The following is a 25479-nucleotide window of genomic DNA, read 5'->3' on the forward strand; positions in this document are numbered from 1 at the left end:
ATGCAGCCCAGTTAAAGAATGGTGGCAAAAGACTTGCATGGTCCCTGCCCAGGTGAGACACACAAGTGGCAGATGATCACACGGAGGACCACTGCAGAACCGACCTGCACTCAAGGCAAGATTGGACTAGCCAGGGATGGGAAGCCACTGGTGTGCCCCTTCTTGGCCAACACAGGTGTGCAGGTACTTGGGGGACATTTGGCTGCTTCTCATAAAGTTAGGAGCACACCCCAGCAACCCACAGAGGAACCTAAGAAGTTCATGCAGAAACCTACATGTGTATCTCACAGTGGCCATGTACATTGTCACCAAAGCTAGAAGCAACTCAGACGCGCACCCCCGGCAGACAGAGGAGCCAACACAGCCATGCAAGGGCTACCAGTCAGCAGACAAGTCCCAGAGGGCTGCTGGTACGCACAGCAGCAGGGCCATCACAGGCCCGAATGGAGTGGTCCCTTCACACAGCTCCCGGAACAGGCACAACAGGGTTGGAAAACAGGCCAGGGGTTGCCAGGGCCTGGGGCTGAAGGGAGGTCTCATTAGGGATGCAAGAACTGTCTCTGTCCTGAGCAGGGTGGTTCTAGGATCCTGGCATTTGCAAAACCCACAACTGTCTAGAGGAGGTGCATTGGATCTCTGTGAGCTACACTCTAGGGGATAGACGCTCTCTTCTCTTACGCGAGGTCATACTTAAGGAAAAGTATAGCCAGTGAGGTAAGGGCCCTTGTTGGGTATAGACATCCTGCGCTCCAGGGGTCCGACAGGCCCCCTCCAGCAGTGCTCCTGGAGGGGCTCAGGCAGGACGTGGAGTCAGTGGGCACTGCTGCCTGCTACAGCTGCAAACACACTGTGTGGCTTCTTGTAAAAGATGGAGGGTTGGAACTGGGTCACGTGCTCCCCCATGTCTGGTGTGTCGACCTGAGGGCTCAGCCCCTGGAAAAGCACCAGTGTCCGTCCAGCAGGTTCCTCTCCCCTGAGCTTTACCCAAGCCTCGCCACTCTCCACAGTCCTGTTCCTGTTCTGAATTGCACCCCTCGCCCCTTGAGCCTTTTTTTTTTTTTTAATATTTGTAGTTGTTGATGAACCTTTGTTTTATTTGCTTATTTATATGTGGTTCTAGGAATCGAACCCAGTGCCTCACACGTAGGAGGCAAGCACTCTGCCACTGAGCTACAACCCCAGCCCCTTGAGCCTTTTTAAATGCAAAGGTCTGAAAATGAGACCCAGCTCCAGGATGTGCAGGTCCTCCTGCCGGGACCCTTCTGTGACGTGCCCCCGTTGCTGCCCCACAGCCTTCTGGGACCCCTCATCTTCCTCAGATCACAAGCCCAAGGGTTTCTATTTGGTTTTCCCATTTTTTGCGACCGGAAAGGAGCTGGCTTCCTGGCTTTCAGCTGTCGCACCTCCGTGGGAGGCTGCGGAACTGTAATTGGTTTCTGTCTGAGGAGAAGCCAAGAGGTGCCAAAGTCGCAATGTCATGATCCTAATCACGTAGCACTGTTCCGCCACCCACAGCCCCCAGGAACTCTGAGGGGCGGGGGACATTGCTCCTCCGCTCCTGTTTACCAGAGCGCTTTCTTCCAGAGGGACACAGAGGAAGAGGGACAGCAGGGATGAAGAACCACCACAAAGGACAATAATCTCTTGGCCAACTTCCTCTTTTCTGTCCTGAAGTGTCCCCAGCAGTTGGTGCACTGTCCTCAGGGCGCCCTCTGTCGCCTCCCATCTCTCTGCCCACCCACTGTCTCCCTGCCTCTCCCTGCACCTCCTCTGTCCTTTCTTACCCTCCATCTGTGGGCCTGCAGGCTCCCCTCTGAGGGCTCGCCTGGCGGAAGCTGCAGTCTGGGGCCTGGAGACTCTCGATGCCGCTGGTTGGAGATGGCCTGGCCACCTCAGATGCACTCCAGGTGCCCCCACCACAGAGAGCTGGTCAGGGGCCTGGAACTCGGTCCCCTCACGTCCCCTCAGCACCTACTAGGCCTCCTTCTCCAGTTTGCTCCTGGAGAAAGGAGAGCTGCATCGCAGAGCAGCTCCTCGCCTCCTCTGCATGGGCTTCACTCATTTTCCAGGTTTTTCCTTGTTATTGCTCTACATTTCTGGTCATTTGTTTTTTGTTTTTTTTTTTTTTTTTTTTTTTTTTTCCGAATAAGCTCTGGATTGTCACAAAAGAAACCCATTGTTATGAATCCACAACCCACCCCTGCCATCCTGGGGCCGTTCCTCGGCTGGCCCGAGCCAGGGAGCCCTGGGTACCTCTTCCTGTTGCTGGGTTTGGATGTCCTCCTTTTTGTTGTTGCTTTTTTTGTTGGGTGTATGTTTTGTGATTTTTAAGAAGAAAAAGAAACACGGTGATAAAATGCTGGAGAACAAGCCGTGGGCCGCCTGCCCACACGGGGACGCCAGGCAGAGAGAGATGCCGCGTGGTCATCGAGAGCCACCAAGCCTCCTGTGTTCTCTGTGTGTGGCTTTCCCATTGCTGGGCGATGCACACAGGGACGCAAACCTGGCCGTCTTGCTCAGTGCCCTTTATCCTTGAACTTCTCCTCAGGAGCAGCTTTTAGAATGACACACATGTGCTCTTGACCCGCATGGCCGTCCTGACTGGCCCTGGCTGCTGTGGGAGGTCCTGCCTCTGCTCCCTGAGCCAAGAGGAAGCAGGCTTTGATCTCCTTTACTTAACGCCTATCTTGGAGGACTTCCCAACAGAACCAGCGGGTCCACCCTGGGTGTGAGGTGCAGAACACTCCCACACCGCATGGATGGTCTCATCGTCCAAGCCAGCGTGGCCTGTGGCCTGGCGCAGGCTGGGAGGCACTTCCTGGGTCTCAGCTTGCACCCTGCAGCTGTTAGCCATGCCCTCAGCCAGCTTGGCTAGAGGGTCACCCAGCCCAGGCGTGGATGGAGAGCACCCTGCAGGCGTGGCCCTGAGCTGCCTCTTCTGGGAAAGACATCCTTCTTATCGGCACAGTGACCGTTTCCAAGTTGCTTAGTGTAATTGTATGTTTTCTGTCATTGAAGATCCCTGAAGAACACGACCTGGAGAGCCAGATCCGCAAGGAGCGGGAATGGCGGTTTCTGCGGAACACCCGCGTCAGGAAGCAGGCGCAGCAGGTCATCCAGAAGGGTAAGAGCAGCCAGCGGGGCGGGGCATGCGCACAGTTCTCCATGGTGAGTAGAAGGCCCAGGAGGGTGCCCTATGAGCAGCCCACCTGCCAGACCCATGTGCAGCCTTGTACAGCCCCCACTCCGCTGACACCCAGAGTACCCCTGTGCCCCCTTGCAGTTAAGTCCTTCAGCAGGCTTGTGCAGACTAGAGCTGGGAGCAGGGAGGACCTGGCTTGGGGACAGGGGCGCCTTGGGGCAGAGGGGCTATTGGGACTGCACTTTCCATGGGCATGGTCACTCCAGAGGAGACCGTCAGCAAGGCCCTGGCTACTGGCAGCCTTTTTGGGGAGCATGACCTCTGCACTGTGGTGTTTCCAGAGGGAGGGTACAAGTGCTTCTTAAGCCCTGGGGGTCCATGTCTCCCTAGCTGACAGGGTGTCCTTTCCTGGGAACAGAAAACAAATACAGGTCTGGCCTCACCCAGTATCTCCACGTGGTCCTTGGAGCGGTCTTCAAGTCCATCCCGAACTGCTTTCAGTCCCATTTGCACTAAACCTCCCAAATTAGCAACAGATGCCAGAAACCACCCCCTTGCTAACCACCTCGTTTGCACCATGGGGTGGAGGCAGTGAGCGACTGAGGACCGCAGGCTGCCGCCACTGTGGAGGACTGGCAGAGGGAGCTCCCAAGAGCAGGTCTGGGCTGCAGGCGGCCCCTCGATGGAGGCAGTGAGCAGGAGGCCCCGAGGGCCAGCAGGGATGAGAGCCAGGCAGCCTCAGCCCAGGGCGCAAGCCCACGGCTTGGGATGCAGAGGTCATGGCCTCCCCCACCCCTGACCTCACAGCTGGGCACTCTTGCCCACAGAGTGGCTGGGCCGGGGACCTCAAGCTGCTCATACCAGCAGTTGGTCCCAGCTGTAGAGGTGGTATGTGACTGGCATTTCCGGTCATGAAACAAAAAGCAAGATTTCTAGACGTAAAAAGAAGAATATCTTTATAAACCAGTTAGGAATTCCCTTTTCCAGTGTTTGTGACCAAAAAAAAAAAAAAGAAAGATATTTGTCAAAAACACAGGAGAGGGGCTGGTGGTCTGCTGGAAACGGCAGCACACACGGCAGGGAGACGCCGTGGACATGGCCCGAGAGCCGCTGAGGTGAGCAGAGTCTCACCCTCTCCAGGCATCACCAGCTCAGCACTGGGGCGCGCTGTGCCTGTTTTTATTTGAGAGCCACCTGTATGCTGGGGAAGATGTAAACAGTAAGTAGAAATGCAGTGCCTGTGGCTGAACGCAGTCAACAGGAGAAGCACAGTCGTTGCCAGAGGACAGGAGCCAGGAAAGGCCACCCAAGGCGACCCCGCCTCTGCCTTCTCCAGCCTCCACGTCCTCAGCTCGGTTCTGTGTTTGCTTTTAGATGTCTCCCTTCATCTTTCAGTGCTCAAAGCCATGCCCACTATTTTGGCTCTCTCTTACCAAAAGAAAAGGAAACTCCCTGGGTGAGAAGAAGGCATCTCAGGCTACAGCAGCTGGCTCCACCGACCATGCCCTTCTCCTGGGCAGAGCCCTCCCACCACAGACACTCTCTTCTCCTTAGTGCGGCCTCTGTTGCTTGCTGACTTAAGAAAGAAAGAGTCAGTGCACACCTGTAATCCCAGCTGCTTGGGAGGCTCAGGCAGGAGGATCAAAGGTTCAAAACCAGCCTGAGCAATTTAGTGAGACTATGTCTCAAAAAATAAAAAAGGCTGGGGATGTAGCTCAGTGGTTAAGCACCCCTAAGTTCAATCTCTGGTGCCAAAAAGAAGGGGGAAAAAAAAGAAGAGTTGGAAGATGGAGGAGTTGGCCGAGCCACTCACTCAGCTGAACACTGAGCAGTGCCGACATTCTGTGGTTGCAGCCCTTGGCACTGTGGTCTCAGGGCCACCTGAACATGGGCAAGGGAAGGAGGCTGCCGTGTAAGACCCACAGCCAAAGTCAGCCCAGCCACCCACAGCAGATCAGCTGTGCCCAGGTGGGGGCTGCCCTCCTGCTGGGCTCCCCCACTGCTCCACACCAGCACAGCTACACAGAGCCACCGGCTTTTCTCTGTCCACCCTAGAGATGGTCTCGCCAGCTAAGGAGGCATGTGGTCCCCAAAGCACCCAGGTGCCAGGGCCACACAGGAGTCTGTGGTCAGAGCTGGCCTTGCTGCCTTTCTCCTCAGGGCTGTGCAGAAGAGCCCCATGCTAGGGACCCGCACCTGGTCCAAGCAAACCCCCGTTATCCAACAGAAGCATATCTCAGCCCGTCCCAACTGCGTCTCTTGCTTCTTCTGGTTGTTTCTCAGGTGGGCTCTTGCAAAGCCCTAAGCGGGTATTTCCTTGTGCTGGTGTGAGGCCTGGTGAGGAACCCACACCCTCTCTGGATAGCCTTGTGAGTCTGTGTCCTCTGGTCATGGACTCCTGGCTAGCCTCTCTCTGGACTGGAAGACCCCTTGAATGTAGTGCAGGCGGTGGCTGCCCCTGTCCCAGGCCTGAGCCCTGGGGCTTCATTCTGAATCCATACGCCCTTCATAGACCCCTCAGCCACAGATCTGCACTGCCATGAACACTGCTGCCGTCTGGCCTGAGGGCCTTGATGGAGCACTTGCCAGCATCGGCTCTGAGCCAAGGGCTCTGCTGTGAGCAGAGCACCCCTGCCCCTGGGATACTGCCTCCTGGGGTGTGCTCTGGCCCCCTCCCTGGTTCCTGCTTTGCCTTGGTCTCCTTTGTGCCTCTCCCGGCCCCCAGACACAAGCATTGACACTGGCCTTTCTAAAACATGTGGGTATTGCGGTCTACAAGCCAGCCCTGGCTCATCCTGCTTCCCCCCCACCCCCCGGCAGGCATCACCAGACTGGACGACCAGATATTTCTGAACAGGAATCCTGGTGTCCCCTCTGTGGTCAAGTTCCACCCCTTCACACCATGTATCGCCGTGGCTGACAAGGACAGCATCTGGTAGGCCTCACTCACGGACCCTACCTGGGGACAGCACCAGTGCCCAGCATCCCTGCGTTCTCCCCGCCATCCCCTGCCCACCCACCCGTGCCCCGCTCTAGTCATGTTACTGAAGGGGGTCCCTAGTTCCATAGGCCTCAGGACAGGGACAGGAGCCTCCAGACCTGCTCCGTGATAAAGAAGCATGTTGAGGGGCTCCCACAGAAGAGCACCCAGGAGAAGGCGCGGCCCCGAGAGCCGGGCCTCACAGCAGCGAGCCTGGCTTGTGCGGTGCAGGGTACCCGCTGGCGGTGAGGTGGGCAGGGGCAGTGTTGTGACACCTACTGTCCTCACCTGCTTACTCCGCTTTAGTTGAGGTGAAATATGACGTCCAGGCTGCCCACACTGGACGTTTCCATGCTGCCCCCAGAGCACCCCATCTTCCCAAATTGTCGCAGTCCCATCACACCCAGATACCCGCTCCCTGGCCTGGCCACCCCCACTGTGCCCCAGGTGGGCAACTCTAGGGACTTGTGGAAGTGACTGCACAGCACTGCCCTCTCCTGCCTGGCTCATGTGACACAGCAGTGTCCACGGCAGCTTGCCGTGGCGTGGCAGGAGCGGGAGCTGCCTTGAGCCCTCTTCCACTGGAAGGGGAAGAATTTTCTCCCCCACCCCATCTGGGCCCCCAGCTGGCTCTGCACTGCAGTGGACAGGGGTGGGCGTGTAGCCCATGTTCCTGTCATCTCCCCATCCCTGGATGGGCCCAAAGGAGGAGGGGCTGACCTTCTGTGTCCAGCGGTGCTCAGGGCTCCAGCTTCTCCTCACTCCCCTCGTTACCTTGGCTCTTGGTGGCAGCCGTCCCATAGGTGTGAGAGACCGGTGTCCTGCTGTGACTCTGTTTGCATTCCCCTGATGGTCGGTCTCATTCCTCTTATCCCCTCAAGTTTTTGGGACTGGGAGAAAGGAGAAAAGCTGGATTACTTCCACAATGGGAACCCTCGCTACACCAGGGTCACTGCCATGGAGTACCTGAACGGCCAGGACTGCTCCCTTCTCCTGACAGCCACAGGTGAGTGGCCTGGCTGCACGCACCTGAGCCACGCAGAGCAAGGGGGCCATGAGACACGCTGTTCAGTTTGTCACTCAGACCAGGGAGGCCTGGAGGCTGGGGCACTCGTAGTGGAGCTGCTTCCCTTGCATGCAGGGCCCTGGGTTCCAAAGCAGCCCCACAAAAAAGTAAAAATGAAGTTTAAAAGTGGGGGTGTTTGTCAGGTGTGGGGGCACACTCCTGTAATCCCAGCAGCTTTGGAGGCTGAGACTTGAGGATCACGAGTTCAAAGGCAGCCTCAGCAAGGACGAAGCCCTAAGCAACTCAGTAAGATCCTGTCTCTAGGGGCTGAGGTTGTGGCTCAGTGGTAGAGCACTTGCCTCGCACGTGCTGGGCCCTGGGTTCAATCCGCAGCACCACATAAAAATAAATAAGAATAAATAAACAAAATAAAGGTATTTGTCCGTCTTCAACTAAAAAAAAAAATCTAAAAAAAAAAAAAAAAAAGGTGCTGTCTCTAAATAAAATACAAAATAGGCCTGGAGATGTGGCTCAGTGGTCGAGTGTCCCTGAGTTCAATCCCTGGTACCAAAGAAAAAATTTTTTAAAATGGGGGTGTTTATGAAAGGGTGTGGTCCCAGGGCAGGAGCGGAGATGGCAGTGTTGGCAGGACTCCTGGACAGTGACCTCTCGCCTTGGGTCTCTGGCCCTTCCATGTTTCCGGGAAACATCCCATCACCAGCCTCTGCCCCCTGGCCTTCCTGGGAGACGCAGTGGGCAGCAGCTCACTGCCTGGCTATGATGGCCCAGGGCTGCGTCCCCCCTTCCTTTGCAAGTTAGGCTTCTCTGGAAGGGTGCCCATCAGGTAGCGGTGGCCGTGGATCTCACACTGGAGATTTTCTTGGTTTTTATTTTGGCCTGAAACATCATCATCCTACTCTTACTGTAGAGCAGTAGTTCTCCAAGCCAGTCACCCTAGGCTGGTGCCATTTCTTTTTTTTTTTTTTTAATATTTATTTTATAGGTATAGTTGGACACATGCCTTTATTTTATTTATTTATGTTATGTGCTGCTGGGGATCAACCCAGGGCCTCACACGTGCTAGGCAAACGCTCTACTGCTGAGCCACAACCCCAGTCCCCTGGCTGTCATTTCATTTGGCACTTTAAATTTGACTCCATGGGGGCTAGGGTTAGAGTTCAGTGGTAGAGTGCTTACCTAGCACGTCTGAGGCACTGGGTTTGATCCCCAGCACCACAAAAATACATAAATAAGTAAAATGAAAGTATTGTGTCCATCTACAACTAAAAAAAAAAAATTAAAAGAAAATTTTGGCTCCATGATGCCTTCTTGTTAACGAGAAGCCAAGGTCAAGCTGTGTGGGTAGGGAGGTGTCAGTAGCGGAGGGAGGAGACAGGCATCAAGGCTCACCCGCCCTGGGCCGCTCCGCCCTGTCTTGTCCTGGTCCCGGACCTGAGCATCTGAGCTCCCGAGGCTGCTGCTTGTCAGTGACATCTCTTTTGAAGTGTTTGTGGGTCCCCTGTGACTGACCTGACCATGAGGAAATGTCCCTTAGCAGCTGCTCCTCCAAGAGAGCCATCTCAGCCTGGTAGAAGGAAGCCCATGTCCAAAGCCAGTCCTTCCCTGTAGGCGTCGGCACCGTGGGCAGGACCCAGCAAGGCCCAGCCGAGGGGCAGCACAATTCAGACATGAGCATCTCTTATCACCAAAGGCAAGAAGGCTGGAGGGCTCCTTAAGAGTGGACCCCTGTGGGGAGTCACAGAGCAGGGCACTCACTGCAAGGTGGCCTTGAGAGCCAGGCACACAGGTGGAGGAGGCCAACCTTCAGTACTGAGGCCAAAGAGTGGGTCCTGGGGAGGGAGGCTCACCACACACAGCTGACCCCCTGCCTGTCTGCTGGAGGATGCTGAGGGCACCTGCAAAGCAGAGGGCCTCCTGTGTCTGTGTGAGAGCCCCTTGGGCTACCCTCCCTTCCAACTTCAGGCTGGTGTGTGCGCAGAGCACCGAGGCAAGTGGGGACAAGGTGCAGGCCTAAAGGTTTTGGAGAGAATGGGTCTGCACAAGATGAGCAACTGAAGTACTCAAGGGGAAGAACAGAGAAGGTGAGGCCCGACCCGTCTCCCAGCTTCCACCAAGTCCTCCTTCCCACCCCGGGGACAAGCCGGAGGCCACAGAGCTCCCCTGCAGGGATCCCAAGCCGGCTCCAGAGAAGCTCTGTGGCTTCCAGATGCCCAGAGACCACAGGTCCCATTGCCCTGCTGCCAGCTTCCCCGGTTGCCCGACAGGAAGTGAGCACGGAGTCCCACACTGCGAGAGCATGGGAACAGGTGTCCAGAGCGCCTGGCTGCCCTGTGCAGGGCCCACTGTTGGGCATGGTGGAGCATGATGTCCAGGACAGGGATCTGACCCCCATGTGGGGTGCAGGCGAGGCTAGCACAGGGCAGAGGATCATGTCCCCCTCTCTCCTTCTCAGATGATGGCGCCATCAGGGTGTGGAAGAACTTTGCTGACTTGGAGAAGAACCCAGAGATGGTGACTGCATGGCAGGGGCTCTCAGACATGCTGCCCACCACACGAGGTGGGTCTGGGCTCTTCGGGAAGGAAGTCCAGAGCTGCAGGGGTCACTGTTCCAAGGCCTCTGGACCAGCTCCCTACCAGCCACCCATTCACATCAGAGTCCCCAGTTCATTAGTAGGTGGCCTTCCCTGATAGCCACGAGGCTTACAGGCCCAGGGTTCTGAGTGCCTTTGAGTCTTGGGATGGCCCTGAGCTCTGGTCACACCTGTCCTGGTGTGAAGCTGAGCGTGGCTTGGAAACACATTGTGGTTAACTGGCCCTCAGCAGCAAATGTCACATGTTCTTGAGGACCAGTGTGGTGGGCTGCCCAGGCTGGTGAGATGGACAGCCACCAAAGCAGCTCTGGGCAGTTTGGGAGGACCACCAGGTCAGACTTTCCAGGCCTGAGTTTCCAGAGCCCTCTGTGCATCTTGGAATGGCCACCCATGAGCACAGCCCTCTGACCCTGGTGACACCAGGTGAAGTTACTGTGGCCCACCACTGGCTGTTCCTCCTCCTGCCTGTGATTTCCGCAGCCCCATCCGAGTCCTCTTCCCAGCCCCTGTCTGTGTGGGGCCTCTCCTGGTTCTCTCAGTTCTGTCCCTGCCCTTCTCTCCTACAGAGAACATCAAAATGAGCCCCTTCTCTCTGGACCTTGCTATTGAGACAAATTATAAGCAAGTAGAACCTCACTCCTCCCGTAGCCAGTGTGTTTCTGGGTCGTCGGCTGCAGAATCTAGGTTCACAGGGAGACCTGCCTTCCAGAGCTCTCTGTCCTAGCCCATCTTTAATGTGGAGTCACAGCTGCCTGTCCTCGGGCCACAGGGCCTACAGGGTGTTGGAGGGATGTGCCAGGGAAGCTTCTGGACTCACATCTTAGTGTTTTGTAAGAATTCTTATATTAAAAGTTCAAGATAAAGGGAAGATGAGTGAGAAAACTCAAGATGGTTGAGAAAACTCAACCTTGACCTCTGTAAAAGTTTTATATGGAGACTCAGTGTCCGATCTCCCCAGAGAAAACTAAACTAAACCACAGGGCTGGGGCAGGTGTCAGGGAAAGAGCAACACAACTACCGTCTCTGAAACCCTAAAGAAAGACCAGAGGCCCTCCTCTGTGTGGGGCCGGGGGTGTCCTCGCTACATTGTCCCCGTGGTTGGTTACACCCTCCCACGTACGTGAGAAGCTGTGCCACAGGACAGCAGTGGTCTCTGTGAAGACACAGGCAGAACCAGACCATCCTCCACACCCTGTCAGTCAGGGAGGGCCCCGTTCCCAGGGTGGAGCGTGAGGCTGCCAGGGCGAGACTGTCCCACCACCTTGGCCCCGAGAGCAGTGCAATGGTCCAGCCTCGGCCTGTGAACGTTGACCTGAGCCTTTGGTCAGTGGTTACTGTTCATTAACTGGAGCAACCAAGGAGGTATACAGAGCAGCAGCCCCAAGGCTGGGGCAGGTGGCCATGCAGAGGCACAAGCCAGAGGCAGAGCTCCCCAAGTCGCAGAGGTCAGTTCTGGGCTGGCCACAAAGCTGGGCGCCTAGCCACTGGCTGGCAGGCACCAAATCTACAGCTGTGCTCCAGGGCAGCACAGGGCGAGGCTTGGCTCTCCACTACCAGGCCTGGGATGCGGGTGGCTGGTCTGACTTCCACGCTCTCTGCTCTGTCCTGCCTTGTCTCCCTGTTTTAAGGAAAGAATTAGCTCTTTGGTCAGGCTGTATATCAGGACACACATCTAAGGCCTGTGTCCAGGATTCGTCAAGCAGGGATCGGACCTCTGCCTTCTGGGGAGTGCAGTGTCTCCCAGTCCAGAACCCAGGGTGAGCAGGGCACAAGCACACTTTGAACTGGCGCATGGTGCCCCCATGGCTCCTGCTCAGCGAGCTACACACACCTGGGCACAGCAGCCTCCCCTCCAGAATCCCTTCCTCTGCTCCACCAAGACTTCCACACTGCAGGCTTGGCTGTCCAGGACCTAGGGCTTGCTTCCCTCTGTAGGACAGTTGGACAGACATCAGCACTGTCCTAGAGGACTTCCACATCTCTACTCAGCTGGGTCTCTCAAGTTGCAAACTGGCTGTCCAGGTGTACCTAGACGTGGGGCTCTGGCCTTGCACAAGGTGCTATCAAGCCCACCTGCCCCGACCCCATGCTATGTGGTTGGTACCTTGTCACATGACTTCCACGTGGGGACAGGTATGCCCTCCCTCCAGGGACATCCAGGTCCCAGCAATGTTGTGGCTCTCCTACCTGTGTTCTCCTTTTCCACGGAGGCTATTTGAACAAAAGAGGACAGTGGCCAGAGGGTGGGGCCCAGGCTGCACGAGGTTGGAAGCAGGCGGTAGGAGCAGCTGGAAGGCCCAGGGCACAGGAGGATGAGGTGGTGGCACCACAGGACAGCCGGGACACAGGCTGAGCTGCGTCCTGGGAGAAGTCTCTGGTCCAAAGAGGGTGACTCATGTGCTCTGGGTTCCTTGCTTCTCTCAGCATTCACCAGGTGCCAGTCCCCACAGACCCTCATCCTGGACCTTAGCCTGCCTGGTGCCCAGGCAGCCGACCACACCGGCCAGATTGCATGGACACTTCCTCTTCAGTTTCCCTCCCTTTTGTTATGAGGCGACCACAGCTGGAAAAAGTATGTGGTGCAGAGCACGTGGCCCCACAGCTCCCCTCCGGGGCTGCTTACTGCGCGAGAGGACACACTTAGATGTGGCTTGAGATGTGGTTTCCACGAGGGAATAGCTAATATGACTGTCGGTGGAGTGCCACACAGACGTCTGAATGGCAGCTGCCTCTCTGGACATCAGAGGGAAGAGCAAGTGCGGGAGGTCGGACTCCTGCGCCGCGCTGTGCTGCTCCGTGTGGAGGAGGCAGGCTTTGCAGCCCAGGGGCACGCGCACACGTGGCTGCAGTGCAACTCCTGGGGCAGGCGCGCAGCTGGGCAGTCGGGTGCCACACACACGAGGCCCTGGGCCCCCCCAACCCCACCCCCCAAAAAACAAACTGCTGGGGACTGTTAGATCTGGGTGGCGGGTTATAAGGGTTTATTTCCACCGTGTTCCTTCGTGTGTGCTTAAAACCTTTATAATCACACAGTCAGCAGTGGGGCACTCACCTGGCATGTGGAAGGCCCTGGATTCCATGCCCGGCACCACACACACAAAATATTTTTGTATTAAGTAGAAACTATGATGCGAGTGTATAACTCCCTGTCCAGTTCCAGGCGGAAAAGGACACCCTCATTTCTTTCCTTTCTCTTTTTAACCGGGGCCTCTCTGCATTGCCCAGGCCAGTCTTGAACTTGGTGCTCCCACCTCAGCCTCCCAAGTGGCTGGACCCCAGTACTCTTCCCTCTCGCACATGCCTCAGTGTGGAGGGTTCCAGGGCAGGCTGCCACCACCGCGGCAGCCTGAGCTCGTTGCCCTGGGAGCCCCAGCCTGGGTTCAGGAGGAGGTGGGGACCTGCCCGATGGCGGGAGGGTGGCAGTGCTCCTTGGAGCCGCTGACTGAGTGGCTGCCTGGAGTAGCCCCAGGGACTGACCCCGTGTCCCGCTTGCCTCCCCAGGAGCTGGGATGGTGGTGGACTGGGAGCAAGAAACTGGCCTCCTCATGAGCTCAGGGGATGTGCGGATTGTCCGGATCTGGGACACCGACCGTGAAACGAAGGTGCAGGTAACCATGGTGGGCCCCACAAGCACCTGGTCCCTGTGCAGCCCCTTCCTCCAGGCTCTCCATGCTCCCCCTGCACAGAACAGACCCCTTGCTCAAATAACCCAGACCCAGGTCTCCAGAGCAAGCTCAGTCTGTGCCCGTCTCAGCCCTCCAGGGAAGCAGATGGGCAAGATGGCGCCTACTGCTGGCGAGAACAGACTCCCAGCCTCGGAGCTGATCACCACCTTGGCTGCACATTAATCATGCACCTGACCCTGCGCTGCAGCATAATTAAGTCTAAGCTAATCCTGATCATTGTTAAATATTGTCTTATCTGGCAGATTAGGGAGTATCAGAAATCAGCGGGGTGAAATATTTTAAATTAGAAGATTAACTATTCGTGTGCTTTTCAAAGCTTTTTTTTTTTTTTTGAGAGTGAACCCGGGGCTTCTCAAGTGCTGAGTATGCACTCTGCCACCAAGCCACAGCCCCACCGCTTAAAGCCTCTTTTCTTTTTAGTTTTAATAAGAAAGGGATCTGCACTGGTTTTGCCTAAGACACCTGTGAAAGGGCCATACAGGCCGCCTGCTAAAATCCAGCTGTGCCCACCGCTTTAGGAGCAGAGGCAAGACCACAGCTACCTCAGGGATGCACCTGAGGGCTCTAGTCCAGGACACCCTTCTCTAGAGTCCCTGGAGAGGCACAGGGCAGAGACCTCCCCACCCTCTCCTGTCCTCCCTACCAATGGAGAGACATTGGCCCCTTGGTGGCAGGAAGGCTGCTTGCTCCACATTGCTACAGAACTGAGCCAGGAAGGAGGAGTGACAGGAGCTGGACATGAGGCTGGACCTCACCACTGTTAGGCACTGTGGTGACGCCCAGGAGAGCTGCAGCCTGAGGTCACTTCCTGTCACAATTACTGTGCTCGGCCTCCTGCTGTCCTGGGCCCAGATCCCATGATGGCACCAAACAACTTGTGCTCCTGCTGGGGAACTTGACAGGTGCCCACTCCTCAAGGGCAAAGCATGGAGACCCTAATGCTCAGATCCGTCTCCCTGTGGAGTGTAAGGGCCTCCAGAGCCAGTGTGTCCCTGGTCACCCACCTCCTCCCCCACTCTCAGCTGCCTTCACCCAGAGCTGTGGTCCTGGTGCCTTCCCGGGTATTTTGTTGCCTCAAGGTGCAGGGAGAAGTGGGGGGGCTCTTGCAAAGGCCTGCCCCTCACACAGAGTCCACATGTGCAGATTTCCCGCAGCGTCCCCACTGGGGTTGGAAAGCACGTGTCCGTCCCTGCCCCCACAGGCCCATCTGCTGCCTGCGGCTCCCCCTGCTGGCGTTCACCAGTCCTCCTGCTGTGTGCAGCCTCCAGGGGAAGCAGGGTCCACGCTTCCGCTCTTCCCTGGACTGATCAGGAGTCCTCAGGGGCAGCTAATAGGAGTTCTCCTTGCCAAAGTGTACTTTGTCTCTCTTCAGGAAAGAGGGAGATGGTGTTGGGAAGTTTAATTGGCCAATAGCCAGATGGCCCTGGGTGCCTCCAGGATACTGCCGGAGCTCGGCCTGCCCTGGCCAGTGCGCAGGTGCAGGGCAGGTGTTCAGGCAGATCTGGCTGCACCGAGTCCCATGTGCCCCTGCCCTTCCCTCCCATCTGAGCTCCTCAGCCTGCGATGGCCTCTGGCAGGTGGAGGCAAAGACCGCAGTCCACAGGGAGGGAGGTGAGGCCCATGTGGGCTTGGGGTAGCGGTGCCCCATCTCAGCCCTCTCTGTCTGGGCCAGGACATCCCCACGGGCGCCGACAGCTGCGTGACAAGTCTGTCCTGCGACTCCCACCGCTCGCTCATTGTGGCCGGCCTTGGCGACGGTTCCATCCGTGTCTACGACAGGAGGATGGCGCTCAGCGAATGGTAGCTCACCCCCACCCCCGTGCCTGCGGCCCCTGCCCCTCCACACAGCAGCAGTCACCTCACTGCCCACTGAGGAGTCTCAGCTGCTCAGTGGGACATAATGCTTTCCCCAGGAGCCCACAGCAGGTTTCCAGCGAGGCATGTTCCACACAGGCCAGTCCCTGTGGCCGTGGAAGTGGGTGGACGGCCTTCGGCATGCTGGAGGTTGTGCCTGGAGAGAACGGCAGTGGGGGGGGACTGGAAAGGCCCCACCATCTCAGCCTCCATCTCACATGGGTTGTGAGCAGGAGCGTCAGGAGTCAGGGAGCACGTGTGGGCCCAGCAGGGGCTGACCAGGTGTCACTGCTGTTCTGGGTGCTGCCACTCAGCAGGTGACAGGGGGCTGAGGCTTAAGGCCCTCAACAGGAGATGCAGAGCATCCACGGCCTGGGCCGGGCGTCCCGGTGGTCCTGTTCCTGGTGTCTCTTGTACACCCACTGCTTTCTGGGAAGTAGGCTTGGTGCCAACAGGGACAGTCCAGGAGTCACAGCAGTGGCCACCAGAGATGAAATATCCTCATGGCCAGCACAGTAGGACAGGATTGAGATGGGTGTTGACTCAGGCACCCAGGAGACACCAGCTCCTGGGGACAGGGGGAAGCCAGGGCACCACAGGCTCTCATGTTCCCTGGTGGGAAGCCCCTGCCAGAACGGGCAACCTGTCCCCAGAGGCCCCACTGTGGGCAGCTGGTAGACTGCTCCCAGGGGTGCAGGTCAACAGCAGGAGTCCACTGGAGCCAGCTGAATCTTGCACTTCAGAGTGGATCTCATGGGACGTCCATTGTCTCCAGACCTTTAGTTAAGCCATCTTTGTCCCCTCAAAAACACCCATCTGGGCAGGCAGGCATTGAACTTGGGAGTTGGCTCCACAGAGGGCCAGAGGATCCCAGGAAGCCCCCAGCCCCAGGCAGGGTCCCCCTCAGTACTCACCCAGGAAAAGGCAGCCTTGCTCCCATCAGGCCTGGTGATTGGGAGAGAAGTCAGCGCCTGTCTTCACCTCCCCCAATTCCCCGGGCATTGGCTGTGTCAGGCAGCTTCCGTGCCGACCTCGCCCTCAGAACGCACCTAAGCTGGGTTCGTGGTGGTCCCTCCTCGCCCCAAGCCCAGCACCCTCGACCCCTCAGCTGGGAGTGGGCACACAGGCTCTGGCCCTCCAGGTGTTGGCCCTACCAGTTCTGCCCTACCCAGTCCCCCAGCACCCTCCCTCCTCTCTCCCTTCCCTGCACCCGCCTCACAGCAGTGTCCCTTCCTGGCCTGACCCTGCAGCCCCTCCCGCCAGGCCCCAAGGCCCTCCCCAGGTATTTGAGAATGTTGCTGTTTACATCTTGCATGGGGTCAGTCTCCCCCCAAGATGGGCCGTGGCTCCCAGGTGTAAGGATGGCTCAGAGAGCTCTCTAGACCGTGGCAGGAGGCAGCAGGAGAGGAGAGGCGTGCTTCCACTTCCCAAGCTGCAGGGCAGCAGTGGGCAGCCCACAGGCCCTAGCCACTGGTCCCCACGCTCCAGCAGGCAGAGACACAGGGGTCTTGGGAAGCTGGGCTGAGTGGGGAACCCCAAGCAGGCCTGACTCTGCTGCTTCTGAGGCCTAGGGGTGGAGACCAGCTGGTCCCCTCCCTGTGGGTAGTATGTGAGGGGTCCTGAGAGCTCCTGCCAGGCATTGGAGGCCCTTGGGAGCCCTGGTCCATACAGCCAGCAGCTCCCACCTGGGCTCCTGGTCAGTAACCCCAGAGGGCCCCTGGACAGCTTTAGGGCTTTAGGGCTGGGGTTCACACTCCCGATGCGCCTGTTAACACAGATGGGCAACATGATGACCAGTGATGGGGCCTGGAAGTGTGACACAGCGTGGTGTCGGTGTGGGCCTGAGACTGGCCCAAGGCCAAAAGCCAGCCCAAGGAGGGCACAGTAGGTGCCCACTAGAGGAGGACTCAGGAAAAGGCTGTGTCCCCGCATGGGCAGGGCTACTTGGGGCCCCGCAGCAGAGGCAGCTCAACACTCTCCATAAATGCTTCCTTTTTCTTGACTCAAGACCACATGTGTGGCCTCCTGTTGTGGAGCCAGCATGGCTGTCCGCCCAGAGCCCTGAGTGGCCTGGGAGAGGAGCTGAGCCTGGCCCTGCCCAGCACTGCCTGACTACGCCTTCCTCCTCGCAGCCGCGTCATGACCTACCGGGAGCACACAGCCTGGGTGGTGAAGGCCCACCTGCAGAAGCACCCCGAGGGCCACATCGTGAGCGTGAGGTAACGTGGGATAGTCATGAGACGTCCTGCTGTTAAAACATTATTTTTCCTCCGTTTAAAGACGTCCTTGGTGTTTAAACAGGGATGCTGGCATTTCAGGGCAATAATTGTCTCTGGGACTGGCCAGGAAGGTCAGGGTGCAGAGCCAGAGGGTGGTCAGACACCTGCCAAGCAGAAAGGAGCCCTGGGGGGCGTGGCCCCCTTCCTCCCCACAGGCGGCAGGGCCACATGCTGTTGCAGGCACGTGGCCAGCAGGACTGCTGCTGCCCGCTGCCACACATCATTGTCTGTGCATAAATTCAGTTCTGCTGTTCGGTAAATACTGTGCTGAGAGCAGCGGATATTTATTTGCCCGTTAAAGGAACACCAGAGTGTGATTTACTGTCACAAAGCCTCCATTCTTTCAAAGAGATGCCCTCTCTTCCTTGTTTGTGATAGAAAGACAAAACCCCGCTCTTGGGAGGGACACCTGCAGAGGTGGAAGGCAGGGCCCTCCTTGCAGGCAGCGTGACCCCACCCAGCTCCATCTCCCACCACCCTGGGCCCCAGTGGCCCAAAATCTGATCTTGGTGACCAGTAGCACCTTGACTTACAGCCATTCCCATCCCCCATGGGTGTCCTGCTTTGCAGCAGGCTCAGCAGTGGCCCTAGGCACCACATGCGACCCTTCTCTGCTCTGGGAGAGCTTAGTGAGGGCCTGGCCGCTGGGCCCAGCACCAGAGCACAGCACGCCCAGGCAGCTTTGGCTTCCAGTAGCGGGTGCAAGTGGGTGTCAGACTGCACATGTCCAGGGCCATCATCCTCCAGCCAGGGCACAAGCAGGGCATCCCCAGGCCTGGCCCACAGGCCTCACTGCGGCCCTCTCTTGCAGTGTCAATGGAGATGTGCGCTTCTTTGATCCCCGGATGCCTGAGTCTGTGAATGTGCTACAGATTGTGAAGGGGCTGACGTCCCTGGACATCCACCCCCAGGCAAACCTCATCGCATGGTAGGTGCTGCCTCTCCTGCAGCCCCCTCTCCCCCATGCCACCTTTCCCCAGCCCTGCCACGTTTACATCCTCTGTGCCTTTTGGAGAAAGATGGGGTGGAAGATTAAAGTATCATCGTGAACTGAGAACAGAGCTCTTCCCTGCCGCATCTCCCAGAACACTCTTGAGGGGTCTCCAGGGATGGAGGCCTGCATCCTCACATGAGGGCATCCAGACAAGTTGCCATTCTCTGTCTGGGGACCCTGGGCCAACTTCCTGGCCTGTCCCCACCACCACACCAGCCCCATCCCCAGCCCGCCTGTCCCTAAGCCATTCTTCTGGGGGCCGTTCTGTCTCCCAGCCCAAAGGAGAGGGACATAACTGCTGAACCTCTCTCCTCCTCCTGCTGCAGCGGCTCCATGAACCAGTTCACCGCCATCTACAACGGAAACGGCGAACTCATCAACAACATCAAGTACTACGACGGGTTCATGGGCCAGCGAGTTGGGGCCATCAGCTGCCTGGCCTTCCACCCACACTGGGTCTGTGCCCTCACACCAGGGTGGGGGCAGTGGGGGTAGTGGACAGGGCCACCTGAGTGACCCACAAGCCTTGGGCCTTCCCTTCCTAGTCTCCAGAACACATGAGGAATGGAGGTCTGCTCAGAGCAGAGGGCCAGCAGCAGTGTCCTCTGGCCCCTGTACACATGCCATCAGGGGAACCTCCAGCAGAAAGGGTTCAGGCATGCTCCTCCTGGTGAGGCAGCAGGTCTGTGTGATACAGGCCTGTCCATGCACTCTGCCCCTGGGTTGTAGGCCGTTGTGTTTTCAAGTTAGGACCTGCCAGCCTTCTCCTTGCAGTGCGGGGTTCCACGGGAGCCTGCCTACAGCTCTGCCCAGGTGCCAGCAGGGCCCTGTGGGTAGTGCACGCTCTGCCTGTGCTTGGCATACGGGCAACGCCCCATCCTGCCAACACCTGGCAGTTCACAGGCCGCCTTCCCGAGCCCCTCTCAGTGCAGAGGTAGGCTGCGGGAATGACCTTGCCCGCTGCAGCCTGTGGCCCCTACTCATGCCCCGTCTGCTCTCTCACCCCACAGCCCCACCTGGCCGTGGGAAGCAACGACTACTACATCTCCGTGTACTCGGTGGAGAAGCGCGTCAGATAGTGGCACCAGGCTCCTGCTGCGGCCACCACACACACAGTGAACCCCAGGCTCGCCGCAGACGTCGGCTCCTGACCCAGCTGCTGCCCTCGGAGGAAGGGCCACGCGCTTTCTTTATTCTCTTCGCTGTAATGTCTAGAAGGTCCAGGGAAGGGGAGGGCTTTGTTTTGACATCACTTCTCGCAGAGAACCAGCGCCCAGGCTCCAAGACTCCCGACACACAGCTGTGCACCGTGGCCCCTTCCTGGCCTCTTTTCCTTCTGAGGTTTTTTTAAGGGAACAGACTTGTTTTATTTTCCCTGTGATCAGAGCATTAGCTACAGAAACGACAGAGCCCCGACAGAGAAGCAGCACTGGGGCTCCCGTGAGCCCCAGAATGGCCCCCACCAGCCTGGCCTGGCCCCACTGCCCTCTCAAGGCCTGAGCCTGGAGCCGCTGGGAACAGGCTGGAGGATGTTGAGGTGTCAGAAAACAGGGAGGGAGACTCCTGCAGCCAGCAGTGAGGAGGAAGCAGCCCCGAGCTGGCCCTCCAGGGCTGCTCAGCTGCAGGCCTCCCTGTCAAGGGGGGTCGTGGTACGAAGAGGGGGGCTCGCCACCCTCACCCCACCCCCCCCGTACAGCCAGGCCCTTGGACTCTGGTTTGGGTCCTTCTCGCAGGAAGGCGTTCGCAGGAGAGGGCCCCTTGGCTCTGCTGCTCTAGACACAATGAGGTCCTCACAAATCAGCCACCGTCCCAACTTGCAGGCTCATCCCTGAAGTGCTGCTCTAGTGACCATGGCCAGGACCTCCATGTCCCTGCTTGGGGTGCATGTGTGCATGGGTGCCATGGCCTCCCTGCCGTGCACACACCTCACGCAGGTGCTGAGGTGCACTGAGCCCCAGGGGTTGTGGGTAGCAATAGCCGGTCTTCGGCCCTTTGCCCTACGCTGGTGTGAGCAAGGCTTGCATCTTGCAGTCCGTGATGCAGAAGCATTCTGGAGGCCTGGCCTGGCCTGCCCGGCGTGTGTGTGTTTGTGTGTGTGTGTGTGTGTGTATGTGTGTGTGCGCGCGCGTGCATGTGCAGTTCCAGAGGGGCCTTGTGGACGGCTGGACCATGGGAGGGAGCTCGGAATTGCTGCCGATTGCACACACATGGCACAACCACAATGATGGCGTTTGGAAAGCGTTTCCATTTTCCTTGGGAATCAGGATCTTTCAGAGATGAGGAATGAGACAGCTTAATTGATTCTGCCGATCAGAGACCAATAATAGTGGGGTCTGAGTGAGTCGGGACAGGAAGGCCAGGCCCCTCATTTGGGGGGCGATAGCTCTGTTTTGGCCAAGACTCTTCCAGGTGGATGGAGCCCTGAGGGCAGCCCTGAGCCAACCCCAGAGCCAGACGGGTGGACAAGGCAGGATGGAGGAGGAGGAGACCCTTCTGCTGCCCCCAGGAAATGAGCTGTCCACCTGGAGGTTCCAGGGTGAAGGCCCTAGAAAGTCCTGACTCCCCCACAAGTTCTACCCTTTCCCCTGCACCCCCTAAGCTCTGAGGGGATCTCCTGTGGGTGAAACCCTGGAACCTTCTGGAAACTGAGCTTCACCCACAGAGCTGCTGACCTCCCGTAGCTGAGGTTCAGCTTGATTGCAACCTAACTTGTATTTCTGTTACTTTTGAGGCAAAACCACCACTGGCAAAGTGCAGATGGCTCTGGAGGGGTCAGGCCCTCCCCTCTGTGGTCCGCTGGAGCCCTGCCCATGCTGTGCATCCGCTAGCACCGTGTGGGCAGGGCCTTCCCAGGCTGATGCGAAAACTCAATCATGAAGTTAACAGGCTCGAGAGAGCACCGCCTAGAGTTCCTTTATCTCTATTTATTTTACCAAAATGAGAATTGAAAAAAACTTTGACAAAACATGGAATCGTAATGTGAACCTAAGAGCAATGACAAATAATAAACTTAATGAAAACTAAAGACGTGCATAAGTGGCCGCTGGTGGCAGCCTCTGCCCCTGGGGGGCCAGGCAGGCCTGCAGGGAGCCTTGGGGGGGGGGGTATTGCCTAAGTCCTCTGCAGCTGCCCAGGCAGCTGGGCTTCAGCCCCAAAAGAAAGCACAGTACTTTACATCATGTGCCCCGTCTGTCCCTGTGAGAGGAGTTTGTTCAAGGGAAGGCCGCACCTATGGCCCCAGCAGCTGGGAGGCGGAAGCAGGAAGGTCACAGTTCAAAGCCAGCCTCAGCAACCCAGTGCGGCCCTACCTTTGGGAGCAGACGACTCACACAGTCTCTTCTCCAAGGCCGAGCTCCAGGGGGCTCCTGCTGCTGTGTTGCTTCTCTAACAAGGCCAGCCGTTGTCCCACATGGGAAGTCCACTCGAGTCTCGCAGGGCTGAGAATGAGGTGTCCCAGGGCAGCATTGCTGCTGGGGAGAAAGCTCCGCCTCTGTCCCCCTCCAGGGGGGCCTGTCTGCCCCTCCTCTCTCCAGAGCCAGCAGTGTCTCTTGTGTCTGGAGGTCCAGGGAAGGGGAGGGCTGGTTTTGACATCACTTCCTTTTCAGTGTTGTTGACCACCGTGGGCCCCTGGGTGACCAGCCCCATCCCATTTTCAAATGAACCAATTTTCAGACTCTAACTGGCTTCAACGGGGGCAAGCATAGTCATCGGCCCTGCGGTTGAGGTGTGGACATCTCTGGAGGCATTATTCAGCGGACCGCCCCCTCTGTCCACAGCCAGAGACCCTCCTTCCAGACAGAACCCACAAAGGCTCAGGGTCCTTGGCCAGAGAAGCCAGGAAGGTTGCAGCCCGACAGCTGCACGGCCGCGGCTCCTGCCTTGTGGAGCTCCTGGCGTTGTGCTGGCCACTGTCCTGGGATCTAATGGCCCCTGGGGGCTGCCTGCGGCCATGAGCAGCAAACCTGGGGCCTGGCCATGGGTGCAGCCTTGAGAAGGTGGGTTCCTGTGACGCAGACAGCCACGGCTCCCAGTCCTCCACGCCTGCCAGAGAGGGGGAGGCAGCTGTTGCCATGGAGACCTGGAGGGCTCCTGCGCTGGGATTGCTAAGTCAGGGTTCATCCTAAACAAGAGAGGTGCCCAGCGCTGTGGGGCTGTGCCAGGTCAGCTCTGCTTACAAGAGTGATATTTCTCCTATTAGCATCAGTTTTTCTGTCCGCACGACCTGAGAACAAATTGGGTGTTCATAACAGCGGGGGACGGACCCAAGGCAGTCTCAGGAAGGAGGCCTGACGTCAAGTCGGATCTCCACAGCCACTCCAGGCCTGTGGCCATGGCAAGGGCGCCGGCTGCAGGCTGGCTTTGCTCACGTGCCCAGCAGAAGAGGCAAATGGCCAGCTTCAGGTGACCCCCGCAGGACAAGGAGGCAGGACAGGAGCAACATGCCCTGTGGGGTGCTGACAGGTGAGCCAGGCCCAGAGCCTCCAGTGCCTCCCTCCACGGGTCAGCCTCCCTGGCCTCTACTGCCCCACTAGCCATGGGGCCCGCGGCTGCTGGTCCTGGAAAGAGGCCCACAGAAAGGCCATGCCTGGGGGGCAGCACTCGGCAGGAGGCAGCTGTTTTCAAGGTCCCAGGCTCAGCTCCCCTCAGAGTCTATGAGGCAGTGGGGGCGTCAGGCCAGGGGCTGCACCAGAGGCTGTCTCGCAGGCGCTGCCCACAGGGAGCGAGTCCCTGCTCATGGGCCTCTCTCCTCTTCAAGGGAGGACGTTCCAATTTGGGGTCTGTTTTGTGGTCAAGAGCTGGTTTCTGCAACTGGCTCAGAGGTCAGGGGAATGTAGAGCAAAGGCCACACCCAGAAGGACAGTGGGACAGGGAGGAAGCAAAAGGGAGTCCCCAATGGCAGCCTACTGCATGCTCACATCAGCCATTGTGCCCTCCCGTGACACCAGGACACCAGGTCCCTGTGGCTGCAGCCCAGTCACCTCTGGCCCCACTCTGCCTCAGCACCCCAGAGGCCAAGTAGGGGTAGACCCCGCCTGCCCGCCAGGTGACAAGAAGTGGGGCCAGTGACTGGGGAGGTCACCCATCCCTGAGATGCTGGAGCAGGAGAGCCAGGAGCATGCTGGGCAGGCTGGCCCTGGGCAGGCCGCTCCCGGAGGCTCTCTCCCAGCTCTCCCCTCCTGAGGGCAGCTGTGGGGCCCTGCAGGGAAGGTCCATCCTGCACTTCCGTGGCCAGGTGCTCCCTGTGGGTGGGGAACACACCCAGGCTGCCACCAGTGTCCCCAGGGCCTTCTCAACAGCACTGTGGGGGAGGGGAGGCCCTGAGGACAGTGGTGGCAGCCCTGGATGTTCCTGGGGCCCAGCCTTCTTGGCCCCACCTGGCGGGCTGGGCCTCAGGTCCCCAGGCCAGGGAGGCAGCCCTCCAACCACCACTTGGGTCCTTGACCTATGAGACCCTGCCTTACCCTGGCCAGGCAGGCTCAGGGCAGTTAGGAGGATGGTTGCCACGCCCCCCAGAACCTGCTGCTTCTCCCTGGGATAGGTCAGCATCCTCCGAACAGGCTGAGGCCCCACAGGGACTTCCAGGGGCCAGGGAAGTGACAGGCCATTCACCACGCAGGACCCCAGCCCCGAGAGGAAGGGCTGTCCTCCAGTTAGCATGGCCACCAAGGCCAGAGCCAAGGCTTCCCAAGCCGTCCTACCACCCAGGCCCCCAGCCCGGAAGCCAGCATCACTTTGGGCACAGCACCATGGGTGAAGGGGCCAAGAGGCTGTCCACCCCCAGGGACACCCACCCAGAGCCCCACACCTGATGAGGCCAACAGAACCCAGCCTATCTGGGGGAGGGGCAGAGTCCCTTCTGGCTTTGCAGCCTTCCCTCCTCAGCCCTGGCTGACATGGGTCCCCAGGGGTAATGGAGGGCGGGAAGGCATCGGCCCAGGCTCTCAGTCTCGGGGTTATCTGTGGGATCAGGAACTGTAGCCTGGCCTCGGGTTAGCAGGAGCAGGATCACACGAGGAGCTCCTACCTGGCCCTGAGTGTCTGTGACTCCAGGAGGGGCCCTGGGAGGGGTGGAGGGTGCAGCTGGGAAACCCAGGTGAGGCGCTCCCACGAGAGCCCGCCTCGTGAGGGTCCTCATTCCATGGTCAGTGACGGGGAGAGTTCAGATGACACATCAGCATTGAGTGATTTGAGAAGGAGATTCAGAAACCAATTCCATTTGCAGTGAAACACAAAAGAACAAAATACCCAAGCACAGATTTGAAAGCCACAGGCCCCAAGCAGATGAGCAGACAGCCCAGTTTGGGGTTGGAAGACCTGATAATGGCAAAACGGCGGTGCTCCAATGGGACCCAAGACTTCACACCAGCCCCGGCCCAGTTCCCCTGCCTTCTTTGCAGAAATAGAAAGAACAAGTTCGTATGGCACTGCCAGGGGCCCCAAGTAGCCAACAACACTGAAAAGGATGAATTAGATTCATGTCACTTAATTTCAACTTACTTCAAAGCTACCTCATGGTACAGAAATAAGGGCAGGTGGACAAGCCAGCGGGACCAGTGGAGAGCATGTAGGCAAACCCAAGGACCCAACTTGACTGAGCAACTGATTGTTGAGAAGGAGGACAGACCATTTGTGGGTTAGGAACAGCCTTCCAATGGGGCTGGGCCAGTTGGAGAGTGCAGCTGAGCCCTCACCTCACCCCAGGTAGGAGGACAAGCTCATAGTGGGCCCATGACCTCAATATACAAGCTAAAATGATGAAGCATCTGGAAGAAAATTCAGGGGTGCACAGTTATGACTTTACATATAGCAACTAAGTCTTAGATTTGACACCAAGAGCACATGACAAAAGAAATGATACACTAGAATTCATAAAGATAAAAGTCTCCATGCACAGAACATCTTCAAGACTGTGAAAAACAACCTAC

At 58.0% G+C, this 25479-nt stretch overlaps 1 protein-coding gene across 5 annotated transcripts in view; it reads left to right on the forward strand.

Annotated features, from left to right (window-relative positions):
* The window catches only part of RPTOR (regulatory associated protein of MTOR complex 1), a 332026-nt gene extending 310444 nt beyond the window's left edge, over window positions 1-21582 (forward strand). For 3 of the 5 annotated variants that reach the window (XM_081272395.1, XM_081272394.1, XM_081272396.1), the window contains 10 exons: window positions 3019-3124; window positions 5963-6077; window positions 7004-7128; window positions 9602-9706; window positions 13242-13348; window positions 15099-15226; window positions 17413-17499; window positions 18371-18487; window positions 18880-19009; window positions 19564-21581. In XM_081272395.1, coding sequence (XP_081128521.1) covers window positions 3019-3124; window positions 5963-6077; window positions 7004-7128; window positions 9602-9706; window positions 13242-13348; window positions 15099-15226; window positions 17413-17499; window positions 18371-18487; window positions 18880-19009; window positions 19564-19632 — 1089 coding nt within the window. In that variant the 3' untranslated portion in view covers window positions 19633-21581. Of the gene's footprint in view, window positions 1-3018; window positions 3125-5962; window positions 6078-7003; window positions 7129-9601; window positions 9707-13241; window positions 13349-15098; window positions 15227-17412; window positions 17500-18370; window positions 18488-18879; window positions 19010-19563 lie in introns of all 5 variants that reach the window. The other 2 variants (XM_081272392.1, XM_081272393.1) reach the window with 1 other exon arrangement.
* The last annotated feature ends 3897 nt before the right edge of the window (window positions 21583-25479 follow it).

This window comes from Spermophilus citellus (genome assembly GCF_964194105.1).
Source record: "Spermophilus citellus genome assembly, chromosome: 17".
Lineage (NCBI taxonomy): Eukaryota > Metazoa > Chordata > Mammalia > Rodentia > Sciuridae > Spermophilus > Spermophilus citellus.